The sequence below is a fragment of the Hylaeus anthracinus genome, unplaced genomic scaffold (genome assembly GCF_026225885.1).
Source record: "Hylaeus anthracinus isolate JK02 unplaced genomic scaffold, UHH_iyHylAnth1.0_haploid 12000, whole genome shotgun sequence".
In the NCBI taxonomy this organism is placed as follows: Eukaryota; Metazoa; Arthropoda; class Insecta; order Hymenoptera; family Colletidae; genus Hylaeus; species Hylaeus anthracinus.
The window spans coordinates 9810073-9831492 of NW_026534347.1; the positions used below are offsets into that span (position 1 = coordinate 9810073).

Below are 21420 nucleotides of genomic sequence, written 5' to 3' on the forward strand. Positions count from 1 at the left end.
ATATTTGTACTCGTAATTTGTGCTTGATAGATCTGGGATTAAACAAAAAAATTAAAGAGTACATAAGAAATCATTCATTTAAATTTGTTCACCAATTCACAGATTTATTTTGACTTATGGTTATATCTCATGAAATTTCCCTTCAACTTTTTCTTCTATTTTATGCATTTATTTCCTTGAATTTATTAAATTATTATTGTTACGCGATTCTATGTATTAATATAATTGATATAAATTCTATGAATCATTCTGGAATTGCATTCAGAATTATGAAGAAAAATAAACTATGTGACATGGTTGCAACTGCACGTCCAGTTCGGAATGGTTGGCGTACTTTTTCGCCTACTAGGGAGTCATGTAATGCGTTCCAGTTACACGGACGAGCGTTGAGTTACAATTTTATCTCTTCTTTTTTTTTTTCAAATCTCAATTACAGTGATGGTTACAGTCAAGTATAGAATATACTTCGATGTCGTAGAGCATTCAGATTTAAATTTCTTAATATTGTATAATTTTATTTGAAATTGTTATTTACAAAGAAATATTGTAATTTCTAGAAGAACGTAACTTTCAAATTAAATATCTATTAAGGTATACAGAAATATTCGCCACTTAATTTTTGAGAAGCAGTGCCATGCATGTAATTAACTTTCATTCTTAAAACTGTATAATGTTATTTTAATATCATAGCATAAAATTTGTTAATCACAGAGAAAGATTCTAAAAGCTAGAAGAACACGACAACTGCTACTGCATCATACAGAAATATTCGTTATTTAATTTTTGAAAAGCAGTGTTATTCGTATAATTAATTAAACGTTTTTGTCCTATTTTTTAAATACTTTTTTTAGAGAACTATCTAAACTAGAATTTTAAATAATTTTAGAACCGAGATAGTAGCATTGACTGACTACAAATTTTAATATAATTCGTCTCTCGCGTGTCAATCAAGTCCGTTCACAAAATAAAACGAGCATTGTCATTAATCAACCATACTCTAAATTCCACTATACAGACGAACGATGATTAATATTTTCACGTAGAAATCATTTATTGAATTTGATAGTAAGAAAAAGGCAATTGATATACTGTTGACGTCTGTTTACCATATCACATAATACCTATCACAATTCCTCTGAGTTACTTGGTATGCTACATTTTCTCATTACCACGCGTAATTAAAGGCCAGCCAAAACTATCTTTGTCAGACAAAAATATTTACTCTCCGATGGTAAGCATTTTTTATTTTTAACCACGTAACAGTGCAACGCAACGATGCAACCGAAGGTGTTTATTAAAAGTGCAAAGTGCATGTCGTAGCACGCGCAACAAATTCGTTTCCAAGCGTCGCGAACGGGTGGAAATGAGAAATAAAGGGAAAAGGGCGAGAACAGACGCAAAGCAAGGGGAGGGTGCCGGTGGAGGCTCTCGCGCGGGAGAACGAAAATTTGATATTCATGAAGCATTTTAAAGTCGTGCCGTCCGAGAAATGGGTATAGAATATAGACTGCTAAGCGGGGGTAGATTCGTAGACATTCGCGGAAACCTATTTAGATGCGAGTTCGTGATTCGCGCCGTCGCTCGACTCTTCCCTTGCGCGCGTTGCCAGCGAATCAAGCCTTTGTTTGAAAAACGAAACGTATGCAATCGGTGCAGCTTCGATCTGCGCGAGGAGTATCGGTAGGAACGATAATATTTTCAGATAATAATGAATCGAATTTAAATTTCTTACGGTGGACGATAGGAAAATGGTAGCTGGTGTAACGTTTCTGAAATTGATTTCTGAATGAAGAGATTTTTATGTTTACACTTGTTAATGAAATATTTGCTCGAATGAATCTACTAGATTCAAAGCAGAATAAATATTTTAAAAATCGATCGAAATAGAGGTTTTATAATTGCATTGTCAAGGTGATCGAATGTGTTTTCCTTTGATTGTACTTATAGTATGAGAATAAATTACTGGTACTGTGCAGAGGCGAGAAGTTGACTAGCAGTATAATTTCCTTAATTATAATATAGAATTCTATACTATACTCTATATTGTAGATTTCTATATTATAATTAAGGACTTCACTTCGGTTTCAACTACAATCAAACTTTTAATCATTTTATTCTTCTTGCGGAATACTTGGCGTTTCAATTGGGACCGATCCGATAATTACGAACTTCGGTAATATCGCAAAATGAAAAGCCTGTGGCATTTCTCTACCTTTGACGAAGGGAGTGAGCATCATTATCCGACGATAATTCGTTCACGATCGCCTCGTCGATTCGATTCATCGGAATAAGGTCACTCGATGTAACCTCTCGTTGTCCCATCTGGTCAGAAGTCGAAGCGATATCTCGATTACATATATACGTGCCTCTCTTTATACAGGGAGAAGAGAGTTTTAGAATGTCTAAACATCCAAAGTTTAAAGCGTGCAGAAAAACAAAGCTTTGGAACATCGGGACGTTAAAAGATCAGGGTGACGGAAGAACAGACCTTTAGTACATCAGGATGTTAGAAGATCAGAGCGATAGAAGAACGGAAGTTTAAAACCTCAGGATGTTACAAGTTCAGAGCGACTGAAAGTCCAAAGCTTTAGAACATTGTGACGTTAGAGGTTCAGGACGACAGAAGATCAGAGCTTTAGAATCTCAGGACATCGGAAGTTTAAAGCGACAGAAGACCAGAGCTTTAGAATTTCAGGAAAATGGATGTTTAAAGCGACAAAAGACCAGAGCTTTAGAATTTCAGGAAAACGGATGTTTAAAGCGACAGAAGACCAGAGCTTTAGAATCTCAGGAAATCAGAAGTTTAAAGTGACAGAAGACCAGAGCTTTAGAATCTCAGGACATCGGATGTTTAAAGCGACAGAAGAAGAGAGCTTTGAGACATCAGGACGTCAGAAGAACAGAGATTTGGGACATCAAGACAACAGAAGAATGAAGCTTGGAATTTCAAGGCGACGGAAAATAGAAGCTTTAGTACGTCGGTACATTAGAAGTTCAGGGAGCTTTTTTACGATTCTCTCGTGTATAAAAGGAGCAGCATACGTGCGTTGTGTTTGCGTACCTCCCTTATAAAACAAAAATCTCCCCAGCAAGTCATGTTCAGCTCTGAAACCACGACTTCTCAAAATGAATATCACGTCATGCAAAATAAAAGCTCAAAGCTACATTAAAAGTTTCAAGCGTCGGTCACCAGTGCTTAACGCGTCCACGCCGTTCGCGTTAATTCCGTACCCACGACGCATTTCCTCCGCACGCGTAGCATCCCCGGTTTCAGGTGACCCTCCACCCTGTCCCTCCGACTGCATAAGCGCGTACCTCGTTGAAAATCGTACATCCACCGATCCCGAGATCGCGGTCGCGCGATAACAGGTCAACCCCTATATACCGACCGGCGCTAAATTGAAATCCCGAAGAAAGAGAGAACGCGGAGGAGAAACGGGCACGCCGTTTCGAGGGGTTAGGGGTGGAGTGCTCGAAGGGTGGGTGGCGGCGGATAGGAGCATCGTGCCCGTTGAAAAATTATAATAATCACTTTAGAAATTAATGGTACCTCGAGCGATGGGCACGGGAGGGATTCGTGCCGGGAGTGACAAGGTGGAGGTGGATGGTGGGGGTCGAGCGTGGGTGCGTGCAAATGGCGACTCCTTCCCGACTTAGCCAATCGTTGCACCCCGCGGAGGGTCGAGTAATGGCGGACACGCCCACGCGTGACGTCACTCTGTCCTGCGCGCAGAGTCTCACTCCACTTACACTCGTCAGAGCAGTCACCACTCGGACGACGTATTCGGCGCTGCTTACCACGGCGTCTTCTTTTTCCCTTTTCCCGGTGCCTCTGCTCCGCTGGTGTGCGCGCTAGAAACCGCGCGGAGGGAAGGTGTCCGGAGGTATCTGGGCACCCCGCGACGCTCCTCGCGCGCCGCTCGCGTTCGCCAGAATTTGATTCGCCGGGATCGAGCAGGTCGACGGGCTGGGGGATCGAACGTCGATACGCGACCACTTTTTGGCGGGAAGATCGAGGCGGGCCAGTGCTATGTAGGTGACAGTGATGCCAGTGGGTGGTCGGTTACGCTCGCCGCGTTTCGGACAGTGAGTTCGGATACCTGCGACACGATCATCGCGGTTGGTGCATGTTCGGAGGTGCTTGACGTAAACGAACGGACTGTTTTGGAGAAAAAGAGGAAGGGAGGTGCTTTAGAGTGGCAAAACGTTCCAAGTTTAGAGAGACTGAAAGTCAAAGCTTTAGAATATCTGGACACTGGGAGTTCAAGGTGACGGAAGAAGAGAGCTCTGGAACATCGGAATGTTGCAAGTTTAAGGCGACTGAAGATCAAAGCTGTAAGATATCAGGATTTTCAAAGTTCAGGGCGACAGAAGGACAGAGCTTTAGAATATCAGAGCAATAGAAGTCCAAGGCGACAGAAGAACAGAGCCTTAAAACATCAGGACGTTACAAGTTCAGAGCAATTGAAGGACAAAGCTTCAGAGCACTGGAACGTTAGAATTTCAGGGCAGCAGAAGAACAGAGCTTTAAAACTTCAGGACACTACAAGTTCAAAAATATCGAAGACTAAAGACGTGAAATCAAGACGTGAAAAGTTCAGAGAGCCGGCCAAAGGGAGCTTTAGACGATCAGGACATTAGGAATTCAAAGCTCAAGAACAAAGCTTGAACGTCAAAGCTTTACAGCATCAGGACATCGGAAAGCCAGAGCATCAGAAGGTCAAAGCCTCGGTAAATCAAATCCCTTGGCCACAAAGATCTTCAAACTCCAGACGCTTCGTACCCTCTACCCTCGTCTGACCAAGCACGTCTCGATCTACTCAACCCACCGCCGCGCGCGGCAGGGATTCCCACGCGAGCGATAATACACACGCATTAAACGCTCGCAGGTGTTTATCGTCCTCGAGCAACCTGTATTCTCCATCAACCAAAGAATCCAACTTACTCAATCCCTACTCGTTCTTCCAAAAGGGCTATTCCCATGAGAACAGAAGATCCCTGAACGTCTAAAAACGTCTCGTGAACCGAGAATCTCAGTGAATCCAGCGAATCGATCGGTCAGCTCACGTGGCGTGGCATAATCGGTGTCACGTTCGCGACGAGATCGCGGTTAGCGGATTCGCGTCGTTAGGCGGAGTCGTTTGGGGAAGGTGGTCACGACGCAACAAACGGTGACGAGTTGTCGAGGAGGTGGCGACGGCGGAGGTGGAGGTGGAGGTGGCGGTGGCAGCGAGAAGACGCACCCGTATGCGGCCGCAACCGATACGGTAGAGGAGGTGGAGGCGCAGGAGGTGGAGGTAGAGGTCGACGAGGTTAAGATGGAAGCCGAGGACCATCTCGCCAGGGAATACGTACAGGAGTTTGTTCTCGATCATCTCGATCCCGCCGACGTCAAACGAGAGGTTCGTGATGTTCGATTCTGTTTGAGTCTGGATTAAACGGCGATCCATCTCGCTAATTGTATCGATAGAGGAGCCCGCGAGTGCGAACGAACGAAGACTCGAAAAGACACGACGGACCGTTTTATTTGTTGGATAGTTTTCTTGGATTCGAGAGTCTTCAGGATTGCGATTAAGTATTGTAACTGTTAAATACGTAGATGGATTTCATGTTGAGGTATTCTTTTTAGTTGGGTGTTTTATGGTGGTTTGTTTGATTTTTGATTATTGAGAACTGATGTTTTTTGACGGTTTATTTTGGTATTTAACGTATATGTGTTTTATTATAATTAGGATTCGAAGTTTAGATTGAAAAGTTTGGATACATAAAAGAGTACTGTGAGTATTTTTTATTGTGAAAATTATGAATGATATCCTTGTTGAATTTAAAAACTACATTAAGAATAAAACGAAGATGAGTTTGATTAATTTATGATTTAAATCATCTTATTTTTATTTTATATATACAGCGAGTGCCTGAATATTAAATCTATTCTTTTTAATAATTTACTAATACTTTATAATTTCATTCTGATAATGAATTGACTGTAACTAATTTCACTATACTTTCGACATAACGTTTTCTTCAAAATTCTTAAATTTAGAGAGTAATCCCATTAAAATTCTCAATTTCTTATTTCCATGAAAAAAAAACCATCGTACACTTTTATGCATTGAAATATCTAAAGATCTAATCCAAGAGTCACAGTGTTATAACAAATAAAGCTTGTGTCGAGACTGGCGAATTTAACTAACATTATTCGATACTACAAAGTAACTAACCCATAACGTTCATCTAAGAACACGTTTCATTTGTAATAATAACAAATAGACATTCTCAGTCCCGTTTGATGTTAGGCAAATGTCAGAAACTTGTGCTGAACCTTTTCGAGTTGGACTTGATACATAATAATCAGATTATCGAACACAGGAAATGTAATACTTCTACTAAACTGTTAATAATCATACCAATAAAATAAATTTCAAGTGTCGATGACTGGGATAGTGTTGAATCATTGGGAGTGGAGACCGGACAAGTGAACCACGTTTCAAGGTGTAGTAACACAGGCAAATTACTTATGTAAGATTTCCACAGTGTGCGGGTTATTAATAAATATAGTACGCCATAATCATTTTTCTTGATAATATGAAACATCAACTAGTATATGTTTAGGAAAATAACGGGTTCTCGTTAGTCGTGAAAACAGAGTACAACTTATTAATTTCTTCTTGAGAAGAGAACCTTCTTTAGGACTTCAAGTTTTACTTCAAAGTTTAATAACACTAAAATTGTATGATGAAAGTTGACTAAATAGAAACTAATTATTGAGAATTAATAGTAAAATGGCGGATGAATAGTAGGTATAAATTGTAGTAGTGGTAAACTAATAATATATATAATTCATCTTTAGATGAAAAGTCTTTAGAACATAATGTAAATTTAAGAAGATTTAGATTATGTTATATAATTAGATAAGATAGTGAAGTTTGATAAAATCAATCCTTGATAAATAGACGATAATTAAGGGCTAAGAATAAATTAGGAAGTTCAATATCAAAGAGATTATAGAAACGTTATTCTAGGTTGAATACTTTACTAAAGAAGGCCTTCGTCGTTGAATTAATAATTCGGCGTTGTATTTTCATTTTACGACAAACGAGCAACTTTCCCCAACATTACAGTTGTAAAATAATTATTATTAATCGTTTCAATGAATTTCTTTTGATCCCTTTCACTAATGGAATATAAAATTAGTGTAAAAAAAAAGTGGAAACCACAACAAATTGGAGTGTAACAAGGGAAGTGTCGAAAATTAAATTTCATTGCAAGCATCCAATGGAAAAAAGAAATTGTAACTTATCCAATTTATCCTTTCATGTTTTCATTTTTTCTGCTAAAATGCAAATATACAAAAGCGGAATGGGAAACGTTTTTATTAAAAAAAAAAAAAAAAAAAAAAAAAAAAAGAAACGTCATTCACAAGGTTGCCCTTTCGTATATTTTTAGCGAATATAGAGATGATGAATTCATTCACGTGCGTTATTATCTGCTTCGTACTGATAATTTCCGCCGACGTTGAAGCTCGCGCGTGTAAATGAAGTCACGTGCACCGTTTGCATTATACGAGCTTGCAATTATACCTAACGTTGCGAATTCATGTGGAAAAAAATGTGGGCTCGTCCTTCCACGTTGACGTTCAGCCACAAAAATATTAAATACTACTGGATCCTACTTTCATTTCAAGTGATTTAATTAGACAACTTTTATGCGAATTGAATCTAGGAATTTTATTATTAACGATGATGTTAACTGAAGGCAAATATTAAATACACTGAATGATAAGAATTATTGTATCTTTTGAATTTCCTACGGAATTTAAATTTCATTTCAAATGATATAATCGTACAGCTTCTATACGAATTAAATCTAGATATTTCATTATTAATCGCTCCAATGGGTGACATTTTACAATTTTGTCATTCCCAAAAGCGTTAATTGTATAATATTCAAATATTGAAGAAGAAATGTATTAAGAACTGTGTTTGTGAAATAAACTAAAAGTAAATCAAAATTAATTCAGAGTTTGCATTCTATCTTGGGAATTATGTTGACATTCGACAATATCTGAACGTAGTCGAAATCGTTCATGGTCGACGAGTTAGTCGATTTAAATATGTCGATAACTAACACATCGCGGATTAAATGATTTTGATTTCAAGTGATGAATATATTAGGATACTGTGCATGGTATGCAACGAATAATATCGCTGACAACTAAACTACTGACTGTACATTTCCGATCTTTACTTTTTCGCATGTTTATAAACAAAGTTGTCGATAGTGGCTTCCTTCTGATAACAAACAGTGTAGCTGCGTACTCTAATCGCAACATTTTCTTCACATTTGACCTCATGCTACTTTGTAACAAATTTATAGATGAATAATTAATAGTAGCTGTAATTATCACCGAGAAATATTCAGACTCAGTATTTGGACTATAATAGTTACTATGGGCTCGACATAAATTATAAACGATACGCTGTTTACTCAAGTTGACGATATTATCTACATTTAGGGATCATATTGGTGATATGACGCGTCTATTGTCAAAAATATCGTTGGTTCTAAGAAATTAGATGAAGTATATGGTTCTTCCAGAATCTTATTAGATTCTAAAAAGCTTTGAAATTATATATTGTACTTTAACTATAGTAGTTAACACACTTGATAATTATCATTCACTATAAGAGATCAAAAGACATGGCACAAGCTTCTTAGTATTTCTCCAAGAAACTGTTGAATAACGATAATGGTTACTATAGTTATACATCAGGGTAATAAAACTTTACTTATTTTCAAAAACCAAAAGAAAGAAGACACAAATATTATACTATTTCATCGAGAAGAAGTGGTCAGGTTCAAATAAATTGATGAATAAATCTCTCCTAAATTCTCCTTAACAATAGCAGTTTCACTTTACTATACGCTACCACTAAATTTTAGTTGTAGTAGGATACGTTCAACAACTAACCAACCTAGAACTCTGTCTAATCCAATGCAGCTTCACTTTTTGCAAAAGATTAATCACAAGACAGCACAAGTTTCTCACTAGCTCTTCAAAAACAAAGCTTGGGAAACTTTCAAATAAGTAGGACATCTTCAAACACTACCCCAACTTGAAATATTCCTCGTTACAGTACAACTTTACCAATTATCAAAGACGAAACACCCTAATTCTACACATTACTCTCTCAGCTTCCCAAAGATTAAAGCATTACACAAATCACTCGCCCACCAAAAATACTATTACCTTTAAAAAAATTACCAGCACTAACACAACCCCAAACACTACATTCTACAATGTAACTCTCCCATCTACCTAAGAACAAAACATTATACAAATCTTTCCCAATTATTCACTCTCCAAAGATATTAAAAAATGTTTAAATAATTAACTCCCCTCTAACCAAATAAACGTAAAATTAACATTGTCCTCAATATCTAGACACCTCAACACCTTCTGACACCTTCAGATATTATCTCAACTCTACACGTTACTTCGCAATTTAACCCGACTCTACACATCTACACAAGACAATTCGTGTAATGTTTCGCAGCACTGCACAAATCTTCCATCACTTAGCTCCTACCTCAAAATATTACAACCCTAAACAGACTGAACCAACCTAAACCAAACTAACGAACCGTTGTTTCACCGTGCAGGTACGAATCAGCTCACCAATGATGGTGAACGGTAGCGTGGTACAGTTACCTGGCCAGGTGCAGGCGCAGGGCCTGGCATTGGCTCCCCTGACGCCGCCGGCGCACGAATTGGAGCAACCTCATCCCCTGTACGGGCAGCCGCACATTCAGGTGCAGCACGGAGTCCTGGTGAAGGCACCGCCGGGTACAGCTTCTCACCTAACGACCCTCTCGCATCCTGGAACACCGCCGGACACGCCTCCGGTCTCTGCCTCGCCGCCGCCATTGCAGTTGCATCGCGGCGAACGGGATTCCCGCGAAAGGGGCCTCTTCTTGCATCTCCAGCAGCCAGGCTCGCTGGCCCAAGACGAGATGCAGCCAGGCACCGGAGGTATGGGCTGGCTGACGCAGTCCCTCAGACAGGAACCGCTCGACCTCAGGCCTCATTGTCCCCAGGAGCAGACGCCCGAGCATCATCACGAGGCTTGGCATCCGACGCCCACGCATCATCATTTCCAAGACCTCCATCAGCTGCAGCGTCAGGCCAGGCACACTGGTAAGTGGAGAAACGATGATTTTGAGGATTGAGGTTTGGCATGTTTTTTTTTCTTTTCTTTTTTTTTATATATTTATTTATGAGGTAAGAGGATGAGTTTTAATTAGACTAAAAAATATTATACGCATAAATATTCGTACCTTTTACGTCTATTAAAGAAATCCGTCTAAATTAAACGATTAGTTTGCTATTTTCAAATGAATGTTTCATTATAAATATGTACATGAATAAACTTTACACTTGTTTGTCTTTATAATGAGATATTTATTTGAAAATATTAATCATATCGTTTAATTTAGATAGATTTCTGTAATAAACATAGAAGGTAAGAATATTTATGGGAAATAGAAATTTACATTAGTTGGGTACTTTACGCGATAAAATGGTTTGATTTGAGATTTTGTTGCCGATGTTGAAACGTAAGCCACGATAACGATAAGACAGGTATTACCGTAAATCCATAATCTTGATCCATAAATTATTGTGGGCTGTGGATCCAATCTGAAAAGAAAATACAGATTGTTAGAAGGGGTTACTTTAATTTTCTTTGTTAAACGTTTCTACGTTCTTTGTAAGTTGTCTACTTTTATTTTCCAACTACGTTCTTCCTTCTTTAACGTTTATGTCATGACTCATACTCTGGTTCCGTAGATGATTGTTTGTAAAAAAAAGAGAATCCAACCTGAAATCAAAGTACAGTTTGTTAGAAGGGTTTGCTTAATCTTCTTGGTTAAACATTAGGATCTTCCTTCAGCTCTTACGTTTAGGACTTTAGGAATAAATAAAAAAAGAGTGAGTTTCTTAATAAAAGAAAATGGAAAAATTGTGGATTATAGCAGAGGAGTAGAAAGCTGAGAGATGGATGCATTTCTTAAATAAAATTTTCAACTACATTATACACGTCCAAAACGAAGGAATTCTTCAGACCAAACATAAAGTGTTTTCTTTGGAATTCCGTCTTACTCACAAATAATAAACACAAGTATGTAAACTATTAATGAAAAATGTAGAACAGAATAACATCTTCATTAGTAATTTACTTCCTTACGTTTGCAACAGAGTATACTTAGGTTTCAGACTATATTTTTGGTAGCATAACAATTAGACAAATGTTGTTACGTAATTGTTACTCTTTTCAATAAATTGAGGCTACTAGGATACAACTATCACCTTTTTGATATCAACTTTCGAAACATTATTGCCAGTTAATCGGAACACCGAGCTGCAATAATTATTCCAAGAAAGATGACAGACACCCTGCACAGAAAATGCAAACAAAAACATCCACTCGTATCATCGACTCTTAAGCAATCTCGTGAATCAGCACCTGGCTCCGTTCAAGTTATTCGACGCAGAAAATTTAGTACATTTTGAAACGGTGATTCACCGTGGTCGCGATCGTGAGGTCAGTGGAATTCTACATGCACCTGCATTACCCTCAGCCAACAGGAACGCGATATTATTATACAAAAATATTGCGATGTGACCTGTTTTCGACCTGTAAAACTTGATAAAAATTTGTTATCCCTGTGAACGAGGAATCTTTTAGCTAGACTTCTTTGAAAAATGTAAACATTTAAAGTTTCATAATTCATGTTCTTCATTTACCATTTTTAATAATCATTATCGTTTATTATAACTATTATTATTGACCATCTTTCGTAACGAATGGCATATACACTTCAGTTTTGTCCTTAATACCATCAAGAAATTTAATTATTCCTTAGATAATTTCTAAATCCATACCAATGATTTAAAGGAAAATAGAAATAGAAATATCCAATCTTTTCAACAATTTAATACAGAAATTTGAACATTCTTAACCATACCAATGATCTAGAAGGAAATAGAAACAGAATTAGAGAAACAAAAATATCCAATCTTTTTAACACTACTTGTAAATGCAGGTCTCGTACTCATCACTAAGACAAGTCTGCAATCCTCTACTCTATGAATTTTTAAATAAATTTTGAAAGAAAACTATTTATATATCCATAAACAAACTAATTTCAAAGCTAAAAAATAATTAGCTTTTCAAGACTCCTACTTTTTGAATCTGTGAAGTTATTAAATATCCCCACACGAAACCCTCGCGTTAAAGTAAGAAGAATACGTTAGTTTTCCATTGTTCGTTTCAAACAACTTCGTATAAGTAATCAAATGAAGGCCAATAATTAATTTCCGTTAACCTAAATGCTAACAAAATTAAGAAACTGCAAAGAGTTCTTCGTGGCCATTCTAAACTCAAGAATTTTCCATTCCCAAACTTAGAAATCTAAGAAAAATGGTGTTGGAGTTGATTATCTGCGTATAGTCGAATTGCTCGGAGTGCAAAGGGTTAAGAATAGTGTAAATAGTAAGGGAAAACGACTTCGGGGAATAAAACTGGAAGTCGACAAATGTTATTGTCGCAGGTGGATACATCACGATGTCGGGTCACTTAGAGTACTACGGGGGCACGGGCGCAGGCAGCGGGATGCTTCCCGCGGGCGGAAGTGGAATGTCGGGGATGGAAGACAGCATGCAGGGCATACCTATGCAACCGGGAAGACCGATGAGCGTTTGTTCAGTGAGTTCTTGCGGTGCTGGAGGACCTAGTCCCGCGCACAGGACAGGCAGTGCCCTGTACCCGAGTTGCGGCAGCAACAACCCCCAGGAAGAACTCATGAACGACGAGCTGCTCATGTCCCTTTCCGTGCGCGAACTAAACAAACGCCTCCATGGCTGCCCGCGGGAAGAGGTGAGTCAGGTCTCTTACTTTTTTTAACGCCACTTCCACGCCGGTAATGTCTTGTTCTTTTACGTTGAAAGCCATCTTCCGCTTTGCCTTCTATTTTCATATTTGTTTTTTCAACTCTTTTGCTCCAGTGAGTCCTCTACTTGCAAGTAGAGCGCAAGACTCCATTATAAAATTATATGTTTTATTTAGGTACTTTTTTAAAAAGAAAGATTTTTGAAATTAAGATTGATTCAAATGTATCGATAAGAGAAAGAAATATCAGTTTCGGGCTTGAGCTTAATGGAGAGTTTCAAAGAAGGGCGTGGGGGAGCGTTGAGGTACGTTTATTTATAAAAATTGTTGAACTAGAATTTAGTGTTTGCTTTCAAGAAAATTCCAAACCTTGAAGACTGCTCAATTCCTTCGAAGATTGATCTTTCTTTCTCCATGGAATACATTTGGACTGGAATCTTAATTTAAAAATTTATTTATATATGAATAGTTGTCTATTTCCCTGTATATTCCTCGCGAGAAGAAAAATTCAAGGAATAGGTATATTCGATATGCAAATGTAAAATATCAATTTGTTTCGTGATACAAACACTTTCAAGACGAATCTTTCCTGTGACGAATGTATCCTGCGATACATTTAGAATAGAATCTTAGTCTCAAAGTTAATCAAAAAATAGTTCTATGCACATTACACCACGAAAAGAAAAATTCTAGAAAAAGAAGTTTGTTTAATATAACGCAAACTGAATATATTAAATTTAATTTTATTATCTATGAGGGCACCTTGTAATTAGTTCACCCTGTAAAAGCGAGATTAAGATTCACGAATTGTACAAGTTGTAACAGAAACTCGTGATAAAAGTATTCAAGGCTCTCGTGATGTGGCTTCTTGCAGCTGATACTGATGAATTGAGAACTAGCTTTATCAGACGTTTAGAATCCACTTCCAAATGGACTTGGCTTACATCCAGGACCTTTAAAAAGCATCAACCGTTATAATTGCGATGTCAAAGCACAAATGAATTGAGAAGAATTCGTAGAAAGCCCGACAAGGTTAAGAAACATAAGTGGAGAGCAAGCCTGCAGTGGATATGGCGACAGTAGAATGACTCCTTCTATGGTCAGACATGCGACCAATAGAATCCACGTTGTAAACCTCTTCGTTGAAAGATTATCGTCGAAAATTTGGTGTCAGAAGGGTGTAACATTCGAATGCTATTAATTCTATTTTGCACTGTTTAATGTAATGACTAGATTGCGGATGGTTATGCAAATTCATATTTTTATAGACTCAGATAATAATTGATTGAATATAATTGTATAATATACAGTCAGTGGAATAAGTATTCGTACAGGAACCATTTATTTTAAACGGGTTGGTGTACGAATACTTATTAAACTGACTGTATGTATATTCATGTAATATTGATTTATATATGTATATTGTATAACGTATATTTTTGCACTCAATCACATTTTTACTTATCTCGAATGTATAAACATCTGCAGTCTTCTAATGAACACCGAAATTGATTTAATTTCTATCGAACTTTACTATTAAAAAATAAATATAAAATCAAAAAGAAACAAAGAACCGTAAATAAGCATTTCAAGATGCTTCATAGAAAGAAACAAACTCTTGTTAAGTTCACAACCTTGAAATCTTCACAGTAATACATCCTCCTGAGACGTCAAACCATCGATACTGTTATCACGTCGTTTTCACCTTCTCCTGAAACGCACTTGTACAATTCGTAATGGTAGATAATCCAACAAGAAGACCTTCTAACCTGGCGACAAATCGATTCCACTCCGTAAAAATGAATTTCTCGTGTTGCATGAAGGTCGTGCGCCTCAAGCAGAAGCGACGGACCTTGAAGAACCGCGGCTACGCTCAGAACTGCCGCAGCAAACGGCTCCAGCAACGCCACGACCTCGAGACGACGAATCGCAACCTGCAGAACGAGCTCCAACGGCTCAAGATCGAGCTGGCCCGCGTCCAGCAGGAGCGCGATCTCTACAAGCAGCGATGCGAGATCCTACGCGCCAGACAGAGCCATCATCATAACCACAATCACAGCCATCATCAGCAACAGGCGTCGCAGCAGCAACCGCAGCCCCAGCCCCAGCCCCAGCAACCGCCGCAGCATCAGACATCGAATCAACAGCAACAACCGCCCCAGCAACAGCAACAACAGTCGCAACAGCAACACCAACCAGCGCCTGCTAGCCCGGAGGTCTACCTGTGACATCGACAGCGCCGAGGAGGCGCTTGCTGGACCTGAAGAGAAACACGACGTCGTCTGATCGTGAAATTCTCGATGGGTGAGTGACGAATATAACGAGTATACTTCCTCTTTTGGCAATATTTTTCTTTCGTCGTGTTCTTTTGGTATTCTCATCGAGTTGTTGATGTGACTCATGTTTGGAGGTTGTTTGATGAATATATGGATATTGTGGTTTAAAGATTCAGGATGGTAGACAATTTTTTGAAATTTTTTGTTTAGTTTTTATGTTTGTCAGTCCTATAATTATTCGTAACCTCTATATCTATTGAAGAAACTTTTGTCTAAATTTAATGATTAATTTCATATTTCATCTTGTTTTGAATTTTCGACCTATTTATACATAGTTAACCTTTTATTTTTATAAATATCTATAAATTCTTCGCGAAAGTTTCGTAAGATTTTTCCTTAATAATTTTTGTACGATGGTATCTATGTAATAATATGCAGTTTCAATCAATTACATTTTTAAAGTGAGGATGCAAGCAATTGATTCACGTGACGAGTGACGTAAATAAAACATTGAATGTATAAATACATAAGGAAAGATAAAATAAAATTCTTGCAATAGAAGGTCAAGTATCGATCTCCATTTTGATTGTAATAGAATCCAATTTCAACCACTTGTGATGTATGATAAATGAAACAATAAATAATTAGTTCAGTTTCGTATAAATAACTGAGGACAGATAAAATAAAATTCTTGCAATAGAAGGTTAAGTATCGATCTCTATTTGGGTTGTATTACTTTCTTCCGACGCTCTAAACAAGTTTTATTCTATTGTCTCTTTCGCTGCTGCTATATCAACGTTCTTTTATTATTATTTCTGTTCGTCAATTCTTTTTTATACGCTTATTTTGTGTATATATACGATATTAAAAAATAATAACTAACAACAGAATACCAATTAAAGTTTCATGACGCTGTTTTTTGTATCATGGTATTTAGTTCTCTTTGTATATTTTACGAAAGGAACAATTTGAGGTGCTTGTTCTTAGGGATTAAACGCGTCGTTTACTTATTCCGTCGGATCAAGTTGTAATTCCAGTTTAATCTTTCAAAGAAGAGCCTTTCTGCTTACAATATTTAAAAGTATGATCGCGCATAAAAGTATAACTCGTGCATGATTAAAACAACTATCGATATACAATCATTTTCGATGCCGTGCATGGAGAGTTCCTGTGTCAGAATTAAGACAATTTTCCAGACGTTTCTGTGCCGAGATACATTAATTTTTATAATGTTCCAAATCAAATTGAAAATATCTTCAAAGGGGACTTTAGCCTTTCGTAAAACCATTTATAATTCTATTCACCGTCATAGAAACCTGCAGAAGTGTTCACGAAACAAGTCTTATTTAGTGACTAAAGAACGCTAGAAAGTTCAATGAAACTTATTTGTTAACGTCCAAACAACGAATTGGTAACGATACGTTATCTTTATTTTCCTCTTTTTTTCCTTTTGAATTTGTTCACAGCGACATACCTTGGCGATGGGTTGAAAAAGACCAGCCAGGCAATCGAGTATTCCTTCGAGAAGCAGTTTTTTCAATCGAGACTTAAGTCTTAAGCACATCTCTAAGCTCGTCTAAGTGTATATAGCGCTCAGTTCTCCGTCGTCTTTCGTTTCGTCCCTTTTCTCTACACGCAGCTTCGTTAAAGCCACGTCGAGGGCCTTGACTGTTAATAATGACTTTGTAAATCGTGTCCACGGAGTTACGGCGTAGCTAAGGTATCATTAGATTAAAGGTAATTAGTTCTATTCGCATAGGTATATGGATAATATGCTCGTGGTAGACTGAACGTCTTTGCCAAATATTGTACCAAAAAAGAGAAAAAAATAAATATATTGAGGAAACTGTACTTTGTCGTAGCGCAAACAAAAAAAAAAAAGGAACAGTGATGAAAGCTTGCGTGAAGATAAACGTAGCGTTTAAGGGTTTCATTCTATTTGTTATTTAATTTCTAGCCAAAGAGATCATTTTTATTCTTACGACGCGAATGATCGTGGATAGCCTTCGGTGCTGGCTGGTGTCTTTGTTGCGTTTTTTAAGTTTTAAATGCACGGGAAGATTCGAGAAATTTGAGGTGCATATAGAAGCGTGTGCGAGAGATTTTTAATTAATATAAATTTGCAAGTTAGTCTTAGTTAATTTATTTCAAATTTGAAATTATTATATATCTTAGTCTTAGAAGCTTTATGTATTTATCGAACATTCTGAACTGTAATCTCAACCCTTTATGGAAAAGAATGTTATCTAAGGAAGAGTAAAATTTATCGTTTATACATTTAATAGTTTTACTGTATTAAATAGTAATTTAATTAGTAAATAAATTCCGATGATTCCTCGCACGTTTTTGTAGTAACTTTTACACAATCACGTACGTGGGATATGATGTCCTTGAACTTGAACATTGTGGCAGCACCGAGGATGCTTTCCGTTAATAGAACGACCATTCTGTAAATTTATACTTTGAAGCGGATAGTTGAGAATCTTTTAGGTAATAGCCAAGTTTCGTTGGCTACGGTTGTTTTTATCGTTTCGTTGGTAAATAGACATTACGAATGTCATCGTTTATCCTCAGCGATGGATATCGTTTTCGCAGGGAAGGACTAGTATCGACGAAGGTGGTGTTTGGCTTTGAATTCTTCCGGAGCAATTTTTTAATTTGTATACTCATACTATTATTATATATTCCAACAGCAGTTTTGGTTAAATAATTTAAAACGCGATTTTTAAATGAATGCATTATTGAATTATTCCAAAGGACTCTATTGAAGCACTGGAGCTTATTTTAAATCGGAATGTAATAAAAGTTTTTAGAATTTCTATTATGTGTTGCATTGAAAATTACAGAAAATTACAGAAAATTGCGGAAAAACAATTAGTTGTATTCTTTGTGGCTAAATTTTTTAGAATATACGATTAGGCCCATTAGTATTAAGTTAAAGAGCCAAAGATTGTTCATGTCGATACTTGTCCTTCAGGCCAGCGTTTCCCAAACTAGGTTCAACTTCGCACTAAAAAGTAGAAGAATTGATTTTTATAGTCATTACAGTTTCATGAAAATAGGCACACTTTAAAGTAAGGAAAGTAACTTTTTATGTTCATAATGATACCATTAAAATAGAAGAGTCAATTTTTAAATCCATCAAACTTTCATTAAAATTCGAGAATGAATTTTTATATTTATTATTCGCTAAAACCCCAAATAACTTTAAATGAATGTAAATGTTGGTGGAGAGAAAATTCACAAACCTAAAAATATTGAAAATTCCAAGCAAAAAAAAATTGCAATAACATCTACCCTTCCGAATTGATTTATAACAACAATGAGAAAAATGTTCTCTGATTGAACATCCCTGTTTGGGAAACGCTACTTTAGGAAATCACAAGAATTAGGAGGAAATACGATTCGAATCGTGATGATTCGATACTGACTCGACTAAATCGGCGAGATCTGCTTCTACTTAGAGTACCTACGACGTTCGATCGTGCACGCATGAGTGCGAGTGTCTGTCTCCTTAAAGGGTGGCGTTTGGCGAAGAACGCGAGACCCGATGGATCTCAGAAGTTGCATAACAAAGTCGTGTCGGTGCATTTTCGCACCGACGCGACACGACACGGTGATATCGTTTTTAGTACTTATGCAGTGGCGTGTTATACCTTCGCAGGGCCCGCGACAAAATTTAAGGGGCCCCATGATAAGAGAATCACAAATTGAAAACGTATCTCAAATTCAATCTCATTTCATCGAGACAATGAAATGTTAATTAGAAAATAACACACAACAGGACAATAATTTGGAAATAATACACCGTACCTACAGTCAGAAATGGATAAAATTCTTATCTAGATAGACACTTTGAATGACGAATAAAAAGTGAATAGTTTTTGCTTCGTTATTTGTTCGATAAAAATTGCTATTAAAATTTTTAAATGACGTGGAATTTTATATCGACTGAATGAGACCTGGGTAACTGTGTGAGAGAATAAACATGCAGTTAAATTGCTATAGGGTGCTTTACTATTCGTCATCTATTATTCGAATACAATTTTGCTCATCTCTGCCTGTAGTTAATCTGATCAGTAGCCTGCGGATTTGATATATTTATGGTGCATACGAATATGAAGAACACAGTTATGAAATATGAATGTTAATACTATTACATTAATCGATTAATTAATATATTTATTTCATTAATATCATAATAATTAATTAATATACTCATTTATTCGTAAATAAATATTTCAATGATACATTAATTTAATTAATATAATAATAATTCATGTAATATTCTAATATTAAAATATTCATTTCATTAATATTAACCCATAAATCTCATCAATGTCAACATATTAATTCTATTAACAAAAAATAGACTAATTATTATTCCATATTAGCATACACCAGAAATGCATGAAATCGTCATTCAGCTAACAAATATCCCCGCTAGTTTACTTGTCCTGTGTGTGTCACAGATCCTACCAAAAAATTATGTGTAAAAGAATCAATTCAATGCTGTCAACCATTGATCATATCAAGTTTCTCAAACAAAGCTCATTCCTCGTATATCATACAAAAATCATTGAAATGAGCTTTCCTATGCATTGAATTTTTAGAGGGGGCCCCCGTTCGATCAGGGTCCTGGTCAAATATTGTTCTTGGGATAACACGTTACCGTACTTATGGCACAAAATGATCTGTATACGGTAGCTCTATAAATTATCGGCCATGTTATTCGTTTCGTTTATTTTCTAGGGAATGTTTGGACGAGATGGGGCTGTTTTTATTTTCTCTTTTGCGTTCAAACAGCGGCGTAAATTTTGTGGCGAGTGCGTTCTCTCTGCAATTGCCCGCGTTGTAGTAAACGTTGTTGCAGGAATATTTGAAAATTAAGTATTTGTTAAGTATCCGTTTATTTTTTTTGTTTTTTTTTTTTTAAATATATATATATTAGTGGATGCTTTTGTTTCGTATTCTTTGTTTGGGGATTGTGCAAGGGTGCAAGCGAGGAGGTTGATACAAAAATTACGCCACTGTCATATCGGATGACATACGAAGCATATATTATTGTTTTGTCGCGTTGGATTGCGACTCGGTCGTTTGTGTCGATCGTGGCGTGTCCGATACGATTTAAGAATATTTTAATTCACGTTACATTGTCTCATGTGTACATAAAATAATTATTATACTTCTTATTATAAATAAATGCCGACAACGGCAGTTTCAGATACACGCAGCACAAGTCTTTATTTCACCGAGCCCCTCATGCGTCCCTTCCTTTGAAACTTGTTACAATAATTCTGTTTCTACTAATAGAAAAAAATGAGTACGAGTACGCTAATATATCAACAAAATTCCAAACTCCATTGAATTTCTTTTTAAAAAGATTCTACGAAAAATGTGTTCAGAAACCGAAACATTTATCGAGTAATAATAATAAACGTGATCGTGTATTATTACCCAATTATTGTTATGGTCACTGTAAATATTTTTCTTCCAAGTTTCGCGACTTCTTAATCAACACACCTTTTTTCCTTACAAGAATTACTATAAGAATCTTGTTGATTATTTCTTTATAAAATTCTGAAGCTAATCTAAATAGAGGTTCTAAGCTTTAGTATACTCTCTTTTCTTATAATTGTTACTGTGAAAATCTCGTTCATTATTTGTTTATAAATCCACGACTATTATATGCTTCATAGTTTTAATTTCTGTAATTCTAAAGGTGATTTCTAAATAGAGAAGCTACACATCAATATCCTAGAACAGAGGCTCAACTAAGACAACAAAATTTATCTTCTCTTTACCAAAATTATTCAACATTCGATCACCAGTTTAATTTCACAAATCAATGACAAGTATCACAGAAAGATTCATCCCTAAAACGTTAAACGAACCCTATTCACACGCACGCGAATATATCCGAGGGCGTAGAAGCAAAACGACGAAATCGATTAATTAAAATGGCCTGAAATACGAAAGAAAAGGAGTGAAACGAGAAAGACTATGGAACGGAAAGTTCTGGTTAGCAGCGATTCGCATTTCGCGTGATCCTAGGTGTAACGTGCAATGTGCAGCCTCAGCATTTCATTTGAGAGCCAGACACGAGCATTGGGTATAGAATCCCCTTCATTCCTTTATGCACCAACAAACTCCTCGTCTCTATTTCTTTCTTCGCCTCTCTCATTAACCTCACC

The 21420-nt window shown here is 36.8% G+C and overlaps 1 protein-coding gene across 4 annotated transcripts; it reads left to right on the top strand.

Annotated features, from left to right (window-relative positions):
- The first annotated feature begins 3761 nt into the window (after positions 1–3761).
- On the top strand, positions 3762–20453 carry LOC128890447 (transcription factor Maf-like). 4 transcript variants are annotated; one of them, XM_054148920.1, is made up of 5 exons: positions 3762–6492; positions 9664–10198; positions 12613–12947; positions 14774–15254; positions 16693–20453. In XM_054148920.1, the coding sequence occupies exons 2-4, from the start codon at positions 9682–9684 to the stop codon at positions 15176–15178; spliced, it is 1257 nt and encodes a 418-aa protein (XP_054004895.1). In that variant the 5' UTR covers positions 3762–6492; positions 9664–9681; the 3' UTR covers positions 15179–15254; positions 16693–20453. The 4 variants fall into 4 exon arrangements, with proteins under 4 accessions (XP_054004895.1, XP_054004896.1, XP_054004893.1 ...); XM_054148921.1 differs by having other exon boundaries at positions 3762–5575; XM_054148918.1 differs by having other exon boundaries at positions 3762–5402.
- The last annotated feature ends 967 nt before the right edge of the window (positions 20454–21420 follow it).

Excerpts from the sequence above, each read along its gene's own strand:
- LOC128890447 (XM_054148918.1), top strand. The coding sequence starts at position 5,319 with ATGGAAGCCGAGGACCATCTCGCCAGGGAATACGTACAGGAGTTTGTT. Across the intron at positions 5,403-9,663 it reads CCGCCGACGTCAAACGAGAG|GTACGAATCAGCTCACCAAT; the intron begins GTTCGTGATGTT and ends TTCACCGTGCAG. Across the intron at positions 12,948-14,773 it reads CGCGGGAAGAGGTGAGTCAG|GTCGTGCGCCTCAAGCAGAA; the intron begins GTCTCTTACTTT and ends TGTTGCATGAAG.